The 10227-nt window shown below is 35.0% G+C and overlaps 1 protein-coding gene across 1 annotated transcript in view; it reads right to left on the reverse strand.

Moving 5' to 3' along the window:
- Positions 1 to 10227, reverse strand: part of LOC106688282 (SRSF protein kinase 3) — a gene marked incomplete in the record, with an annotated part of 32943 nt that overhangs the window by 20821 nt on the left and 1895 nt on the right. Inside the window, 1 exon segment of the mRNA XM_067045058.1 lies at positions 4069 to 4275. Coding sequence (XP_066901159.1) covers positions 4069 to 4275 — 207 coding nt within the window.

Raw genomic sequence — 10227 nt, forward strand, 5'->3', positions numbered from 1 at the left:
AATCTGATCACAACATTTTTTTAGGATTTCAGGCAATTCAAAAACAGTTGTCGACAAATTAATATTTATAAATATATTTAAATAAAATAAATAAATTTAATATTACTAATAGTCTTTGTAAAGTAAAACCTAATATGTTGAACATGAAAACATCTATATAAAATAAATGAATATTGAAAAATAATTCCATCATTTTATTAAACATGTTTTACTCTCTGGATAATTTAATGTTTATCTCTCACATATCCAAATAGAGACACATATGATCATATTTTTGTAGAAACTGAATTTACATTGCAAGGTACTGAAACTTTTTCTGATGTAAATGTGTTCAGAATAGTTTTCAAGGAATTTGACACGTTCTTGCTTGATGAATTCTTGAATATTTGAAAGTTCCAGGAGAACATGTATCCATTTCATCTATTTGTTTTTCAGTCACTGCACATTACGTTTTGTGCAGGACCGCCCAACATCGGCGAGCCACCAGAAGATGAGGAAGCTGACCCGGATTGAGACCAGGAGGGCTGGACCAGCCTGGTAACTGCAGGAGGCACCCACAGGGATGCAGTGGACAAGGTGCAGCTCCATCAGACGTAGCACTGGGCTGCACCACAGAAAAAAAAAATTAATTGAATAATTAACAAAAGAATAAAAAAGGAAAAAATTGGTGATCCTAGGGAGTAGTGGCATGCGCAAACCCCAGCGCACTACCCCACTGCTCCCGCACCCCGTATGCCAGAGATGGCAAGGAAGGGGGATTAAAAAAAAACAAAACCGTTTTGTGCTGGGCCGACTAGAGGGGCAGGTGAGATTAGAGTTGTGGAGAAGGCTTGTGTCCCTATGAGACCTGTATCCATTAAAGCTAATTTCAAATAAGGTAGTTAAAAAAGTTAGATCCGAAATTGAGAATGTTTTAGGATTCTTTATATGCTTCCCTCCACAGAACTCCATTTAAGTTTATGTAAATTAAATATTGAAGTTGTCTTCTACACTGGATACCGTGCGTAAATCCGATACAGGAAACAGGTCACGCGATTCCATTTTATGCAGCCGTCACCATTCTCAGCATTCTAATCTTTTTGTTAATAATACTCTATCTTCTCGTTCCTCTATTAAATTTTTAATGTAACAGCTCTCATTGAAATGTCTATAAAACGGTGATAAGATTGGGTATAATTAAAATAATAATAATACGTGACCTCATAGCTTGGACTGGAAGATAAAGACAAACGAATATGTGGCACGATGTGGCATTTTGAAATGACTGAAATCAAAAATGCCAACTGACTCATATTAATCGATTTATTTAAATATGATGAAATACGTTCTGCTCTCATTCGCTGTAAAGAAAAGGAAAAATATCAGTATCCTCCACTAATTCATCTGAAGAAAGATAATTGAAGATATTCAAGTTGTAACATTTGCCGATTACATTGTTCTAATCACTGATTCAGCACAACTGCAACAAGCAAGAATGGCAGGAGGGTAATGGACGTCAATGTTAAGGAACGTTCTTCGTGTCAGTAGAAATTGAGAACAAGTCCAAGTGACCCGTTGAGATGGAGAGCTAATTACCGTCTTGAAGTTGTAGATGAATTCTCTTGTGAATATCAGATGGATCCTCGACTGGGAACTTTTATTTATATAAATGAGATACTAGAACAAGAAATGACCCGCAGAATAGGTAAAAAATTTACAATTCAATGTGCGACACATTTGTAGGAAGGAGAGAGGTAGTACGTGATCAATATTTTCAAGGTCTTCTCCATACCCGCTTATGGAACAAAGAGTCCTTATTAGGAAAACATGAGCCCGAATATCTGCATAAAAACTTAAGTATCTTAGAACAGAGGCTTCTAAGAAGAATGAACAGAGGACAGCAATACAAAAGGTCCTAGAAAACTGACACCTGAAGGTGGTTATTCAATTGGCAGTATGTATCATAAATCATCAGCATGTATCGCAAGGTGGCCATCTTAAGGTTAAGACAGCTATGTATTGTCTCGGGATTTAGTTGGGATGCCAAGATAATCGCTGAAGGCAATTACCCAAAAAGAAGTTAATTAATTAATTAACTTTGAATTCTATAAAACTATTATTATAATTGGATTCTTTTCCAAAGGCTTTTTTGTGTTTTTACCAGTTTACCAATTAAATACCTTTATACTTCTAAAATGTTATTACCATTAACTATATAATATAATACGGGGTGTTACTGTGCAATATAATAGTAAATAAACTACGTAAATGAACAAAGCATTTACTTACAATTTATTGATAAATGATCTTGTTAAAATGTTTGAAATGATTCAGATAATGCCGTTTTTCAATTTCAGGCGCTTTTCAAGTATTTTGCTCGATTAAACTATCTTCAAGTCTCTCCTTCCCATTTTAAGCTAATATTTCAAAAGTGATATAGGGCCGTCGCTCTCCGGGGGTTTAGGGTATCATAAAATATGATTATTACATTATTACCTAATAAATATATACTCAAATATTTTTTACTGCTAACATATAATATTTGTAGTATGCCTTTCATGGCATAGAACATGTATAAAAGGAATAAACTATCAATCTCTTCGTAACATTTTGCGTCGAATTATGCCAAGACATATCCTAAAGCTCTATTTCTTTCAGTTTAATGCAAGGCTATCCATTTCCTACATATTCATCCCTCTAGCTTTGACCCATCCTGGATATATAGCATTCATAGCTGAACCTTTGTCAACCTGTAGGTCTGGTATTTTTTTTTTTCCTACCTCCTACATTATTTATTTATTAAAACATTTACAATTATATATACAACTAGGTCTGGTATCTACCGATACAACCTCTATAAACTTCCAAGTGTCTCGGCTTGGGCTCATTCTAACTACAGTCTATTACCTTAAGTCTTGATATGTATCGAGGTATTAGCAATTATTAATATTATAGGGGTCTTTGCCATATGTCTTGTCATACCTGTGACGGGTATGTCAACAAAGGGCACTTCGCAGTTTGAAGGTGGTGAAGAGGTCCTTACTGAACAAATTTATTAAAAGCCTGCTGGCTTTGTCGGTGGGCATGCCAATTATAAACAACACTTGCACCGAACACCTTCCTAAATGTACCGCCTCTTGTAACGTATTTTTCTTGGGCGTGGCTGATGATAGCCAATGAGATTCTCTAAAGGCGACATCCCATTTTGAAACAAGTGGGGGCAGAAGTAAAGAGAACGGAATAAAGACGAAGAAACAGAAGTAAGAAGACCGAAACCAATCAACCAACTCAGCACTATAATATATATAGTAAGGTGTTCGGTGCAAGTGTTGTTTATAATTGACATGCCCACCGACAAAGCCAGCAGGCTTTTAATAAATTTGTTCAGTAAGGACCTCTTCACCACCTTCGAACTGCGAAGTGCCCTTTGTTGACATACCCGGCACAGGTATGACAAGACATATGGCAAAGACCCCTATAATATTAATAATTGCTAATACCTCGATACATATCAAGACTTAAGGTAATAGACAGTAGTTAGAATGAGCCCAAGCCGAGACACTTGGAAGTTTATAGAGGTTGTACCGGTAGATACCAGACCTAGAGGTTGACAAAGGTTCAGCTATGAATGCTATATATGCTCAAAGCTAGAGGGATGAATATGTAGGAAATGAATAGCCTTGCATTAAACTGAAAGAAAAAGAACTTTAGGATTGGCATAATTCGACGCAAAATGTTACGAAGAGATTGTAAGAAAGATATAAAATTATTTTAATAGATCGATACAATTCACTAGGAAAGGAATATGGTCAGTTTTATTGATTGAGTTCAAAAGGAGTTGAGTTGAGTTTGTCAGTTGACAAAGAGTCTATCATCAGCTGTTCCGAACCAAGAAGTAAAGGGACAATGCGACTGTTGATTCGTCTTTACAGACATTTTTATTTATTTTTTAAGATTACTTAAGTATTCGCTTAGCACTCAATAAAACGTGTTTCAAGTAATCTTAAATAGAATAATTTATTCAATGTAAAAAAAAAAAAATATATATATATATGTGTGTATATTTATATATTGAAATACAAAGCCTACCTGAGATCCCAGGAGAACCAGACTGTAGAGAAATGACCCCATCCCAATTTCTTAATGACGTAATAGCGACTGCTGTATAGGTCGCCTAAGCTGACGGGGTGGTAACCGCCTGGGCAATACTCCGCGGGGTTCTCTCTTTCGTCTTCTGTTTCCTCTTCACCGTTTACCCTCTCTCCCTCACTACACCTCTCTTCTCTAGGCTCCGAACTGGAACATGAGGGCCCAAAAAATCACATATTAATAGAGAACTGATTAGCATATTGTTAAATGTTTAAATGATATGATAAAAAAAAAAAAAAAAATACATTCAAATATTGAAACTATTTCACAACGGACAGCAGTGGGTCCAACGGAGAGAAGTCCGCTGAAAAGCGGCATTTCTTATTAAAAAGTTGAATATACACTTGTCTGTACCAAAACAATTTTTTTGGATGAACGAATTTTGAATTCTATTTACAATCATAATATTTTAAAAATTTTATGTATAAACATATAATAGAAAATAAATGCTACGCCGTGTTGTTACGCGGCTTAACTATGTTTTGTACAATTACGAGTGTCGGATGTTCAGTCCTGAAATCCCTATTTCCTAAACCCATAATTTTATTGTATTTTGAGATAGTAGTTTGTAAATATAATTTACTGCCATTTTAATTTTTTTTCAATCCACCGGTTGGTATCCGAATAACTGATCAATTCTGGTTTGATAAGCAAGGATCGCTCATGGGCCTGGCTCTATGGAAGCTAGTATTCGATCAGTTCCTGGAGGAGCTTGAAAATTTCCTTGATACGGCCTATGCCGACGACCTGGCAGTGGCTAAAGATAGTAGAGCTAGACTGAAGACTCAAGAGGAAGGTGTGCCAGTCTCGTTGTGCAGTGGTGCGTGAGGAGGAAATTGAGTATGGCCACTACCAAGAACCAGGCCGTATTCATAGGAGGCTCCACGGACTGGTCTCAATCTTAATAATTTGAATAATAAAGTATAAAGAGGCACGCATCTCCTATGTGGAACCAAACCTTCACACAGCTAACCGGTCAAGACGTCGTCTTCAAGTAGGATGTTCTTAAATATGAAGTTAAGATGCAGGAACTTTGGCAAAGAATCAGCGATAAGAAGACTCCAATCAGTAGAAGAAGATAGTGAGGGTGATTTCTATTGAAAAATGTAATATACGGTGGGTTGTGAGTCAGAAAAGTGCAACTAATTGAAAATTCTTCCACACCGTCCAGTTGAGACTGAAGATAACAGTAAGAAGGGTTCTGGGGGGAGTTGTAAGCTCAAGGAAAGGATATCGATCCCCGGTGCCCCACCTGTTGAGTCCCTCAAACAGCTGAACACGTCATAGAGTCTTGCTCCACAAAGGAAGGACACTGGAGCCAGGTTAGCGGACAATTGTCTACTAACTAAAATTGGAAGAACATATGCACCAGCTCTGGGGAGGGTGGAACAGGGGTGGGCACAATATTTTAAGAATGGGACAGATTGCTTCTGGTTCCATCAATATATTTTGTATTCACAAACTTAAAAATAAACCCTAAAAGAGTTAGATAAATAATTCAGTTACTAATTGTTTATTCAATCGAAAATATTAAGATTAAATTTATAACGGAAAAGTGAATTATAATTTAAACTCTTTTTATTATATTCCCCAACTTCACCCCTCAATGTCACGAAACTAATCGCCATCATGTGAAAAGCTGATGAACGGGCCACTCCTTTATAAATGACGTTCTATATTCCTTACCAAATAATAGTGTTTTCGTGTTACGGGTCATTTCCACGTGACAGATATCTCATGTGCAAGTAATATCATAACAGTGAGAAACTATAACCATGCTTGGTCACTGACCTCAATAACAGTTCAGCTTGGTGAATCCATTATAAAAACTGATTATGAAATACAAATAGAACAAACATCGTTACCATAGACAAATAACGTATAGTAAATATACATTTTTGTATGTTACATAGGTTGGTCATGAGTTTATTAATTACAACAGTTCATTACCATTAGATAGTTAATTATCACATAGGCGTAGACAGTCAATCATGTTCTGATAGTACTATCTGGACAACAATTGTCATAGCTTATACAATAGGAGTGGCTGTTGCAAAAATCATCGATTTCATCTTAAACTAACTAGGCAGTATGGCGGAAATGCCTGACCAGGATGTTTTGAGATCGATGCATCGATCAAGGTCGAATTACAAGCATGAGATCAGCAAATGATCATTAACCAAGCTTTGGAAAGTAAGCACCACACAATGATAGTGATCGTGACAGTTGTCGTAACCTCTAGCATTGTGTAAACTATATTATGATTGCGGTGACTGTGTTGTCGTACTATCAGAATTGGCTTGATAGTTGATAGTTCTAACACGCGTGTACAACAGCTAACTGTTACGTGTGTATAAATGACAGTAAACTGTCACAACTAATAAACTCAGCATAAACCTGTGTTGTTTGATGTATTCAATCATGAGTTTTTATAATTCATCCATCAAGGTTAGATTCAGTGTTTGCGTGTGAACAAGCAATGCCGTACTATCTCACTGTAGTGTTATTACTCGCACGACATATATCTGTCATGTGGAAATAGACCTTAACACGAAAAGACTATTACATGGTACGGAGCATAGAAGGTGGAAATAAAGAAGTAACCTGGTCATCAGCTTTCCAACATGATACTATACTGAGAATACTGTTCTCAACAAATGGAGCAAAATCACTATTTTCGGTTTGTAATAATTAGAAACTGAATTATTTTTTAAACTCTTTTATAAGTTATTTTTAAGTAAATGAATATAAAATAAATTGAGGGGACCAGAGGTGGGCTGCCCCCATTTATAAAATTTTGGGAATAGGGGAGAAAGTACCATGAAGGATTTCAGGCAAAAAAAATCAGTAATCAGTAAACCACAATAATGAGAATAAAAAATATCATATGCCCATTCCATTAGTGCTTTTTTATTTTATTTTTTTGTTAATTCTGTGACAAATTAGAAGCTATCAGATCTAGAGAGGGAAAATGCAATAGGTTTTCACAGAATTTAGTAAAAAAATCCCTCTAATCCTATGCATAATCGTGTTATAGTCATATATGATATACATATTATTGTCAGGTTGAAGTAGTAACTGACAATGCACACTGGTCTAACAATTATTTATGAAAGAAAAATGATAAAAAAACATAATGCGTACAATGTCTTTTCCTCAAGGACGACCGTATAGTTTTAAAAGCAGATCGTCAATCAACTGTGAATGAGGGATGCCGTTTTTGAAATATAACAACATCCAGATCACCTCATTCTCTTCTTTCCCTCATGTTTCAGGGACAACTCTATCAAGTGGAGTTCTATCCAGAAACATTCCCAACTTGTGGCCTTTTGCTGAATAGGCCCCTTATTTAGAGGCTTATACTACAGGACCTGTAATTTTGAAAGAATCTATTGTTTAATTGCGTACGTAATGTTGCAGTGTATCATGGTACCTATTAACTTTTTTCGCTTTCATTTTCACAAGTGAAGTTTTTGCTAGAAATCTCTCATTATTCGAAGTGCTTTGATAAACCATCAATAAAAGTAATAAATTAAAACTTAATGGAAATAAGTAAAAAAAATAAAGCTGATCATATCGATAAATCGATAAAAATGTATTAGGTAGTTATTCATTTTTGAAAATAGTTCTTCAGTACATAATCCCTATGATGACAAATAATTCTATATATAAATTTAAAAGTACAAGATTATTTCCTCCAATGGATGTCCGTGACCCCAAAAGAGAATATTATATATTCTTGCGATTGATAACAGATATGACGGACAGGATCATGAAGTTTGGGTCCCAGAACTGCACCAGATGAAAGTAACAAGACCAATTGGAGAGTATTTGTCGCAACTCAAAGGAACCATCACAGTTATTCTTCAATGATGCGTCTGCAACTGATTAATTTAAGTTTTTATTCTTGCAGCTTTGGAGCTTCAGGATTAGGGAATATCCATTATTTTTTTATTTAATCCTAATAATGCCTCTTGTATACATCGGAACCTGCCTGTTTTTTACTTCAGGTGTCCCGAGTGTATGTTGAATTTTATTTATATTAGTGTGGAAAAGGGGTGTCGAAATTGTGAGACTTTTTCTGGTTATTAATGAACGTGCGTTTTAAATATACGCATAAATACAGTATAGTCCCTGAAGGGACAAACTATGGATAGTGTGTTAGTTGAAATATTATATTATTTCGATTATAGATATTAGTATTGGGTGGTCTCGTATATTACGATATTGGCTTATCTGTGTGTGACGTCTTCGCCGCTCCCCTCATCCACGTTCAGCTGTGGGCGAAAATGGTGAAACCATGTATCTGGCGTGATGGTAGGGGCAGGCCAGGTCCTAGCATGGTGCATAGTTTGAGGCGACATTGCAGTCGCTGCGTCTTCCGGTGTCCGCGGCAAGGGACGGGCATCAGAAAATGAGACCCTCGGCCCCGACTTATAAAATAAAAAAAGCGCCAGAAAATTCGGATAATGTAAATCCGACCTATTACTATAATACCTCTGATTACTGAGTCAATTTATTTATTTATTTTTTTCAATACGCGGAAAACCATAACACTGGAGCATGGAATTGAAAGTGCAATGGTACCGAAAATTGATTTCGGAAGTCCATGATATTATTCCCAATAAAATATGATGTTATTACCATAAATAATATCATATTATTATTAGATCGTTGTCCATTTTTTCTTGACTCTTTTTGACGTGACAACGTCTTATAAATCATTTTGCGGGATGCCATGTTAGAAAAAGTGTCCCGTAACGGAAGTAGATTGTGGGGGAGGTAATTAGTAGTGTAGTAGTGGGGGTAAGAGGATTATAGATGCTGAGAGTCATGCAGGCAAAAGTGTCCCGTAACGGAGAAGGTAGTGGTGGGGATGGGTAAGAGTGAGGTGGTGGGGGTAAGAGGATTATAGAGTATACGTTGTCACGGAAATATGTCGCCTACACGGGCACGGTTTTTTTAATATATAATATGTTCGCATAATATTTTATATTCATTGTATGTTTTTTTTATTATTTATTTCTCACCCTACTCTGCCTTTTAGGCAATACGGGCGTTCTCTGGTATAATAAAATCATTTTACAATTCATTTATTTTTTTTTAAGGCACTAGAGAGTTTAAGTGAAGTCAGGAGGCTCCCCTATATTTCAATAAATCGAGTTGAAGAAGAACATGAACAAAAGATATTCAAAGAAAAGAAAACATTATTAAGGTTAATTATTTAATAGTATTATAATAATTTGCATTGAAATTGTTAAATAGATAATAATCGTGAATAAAAAATCATTATGGAACTATCTGAGGTAATTAACTAGAATAATAAGTTAAAATTAAAACGGTTTACCCACAATTAAATATAAATTAAAATATAGTAATTAATTGCAGACAATATGTTCATGTATTGCACAGGGTATCTCTATTTGTCCAATAAATAAATTATTATTAATCGCAGACAAACATAAATTATAGTAAGTTAATGTTTTTCTATAATTTTAAAAAATTTTAACTATAAGATAACTTTAACATAATTACTATATTATAAGCTTATGTCAATAGATGTACGCCATGGTCATGGTCCAGGTTGAATAGTGATAAGAATATATGTAATGTAATGATGGCCTAAGAGCCGAATCGTCTATAGGAAAAAAATAAATATTGGTGGAAGATAGTGTACATCTAACAACATAACTTGAATAATATGTGTAGATAATGGATAAATATATGTACAGCATCAATATTATAGTTAAAATGTAAAAAAAAAAATATAGACAAACCTTTTGTTTCATTATAAAACAGTATACGTGATTATGGCTAAAGAGCTGAAACGTCTAAAAGAAAAAAATAAACATTGATTAAAGATAGAGCTGATATTTCTTTATAATTAAAAGGTTTATAGGTTTAATTATGCGGAGTTCGTTCTCTGCAACCATTTCAAACGAATAACGATTAAATAGAGCAATCGACGATAAAAAACTTGTTTTGTAAATCGTTAGCTTCTAATGATGAGCTATTTTAAAGAGGTAAACAAATATTTTTAATGTGAATATATCAATTTCCGGATATAACGGAGTTTGAGTCGTTATGCAAATATATATA

The sequence above is a fragment of the Halyomorpha halys genome, unplaced genomic scaffold (assembly GCF_000696795.3).
Source record: "Halyomorpha halys isolate HHAL.00 unplaced genomic scaffold, Hhal_1.1 Scaffold1099.1, whole genome shotgun sequence".
NCBI lineage: Eukaryota > Metazoa > Arthropoda > Insecta > Hemiptera > Pentatomidae > Halyomorpha > Halyomorpha halys.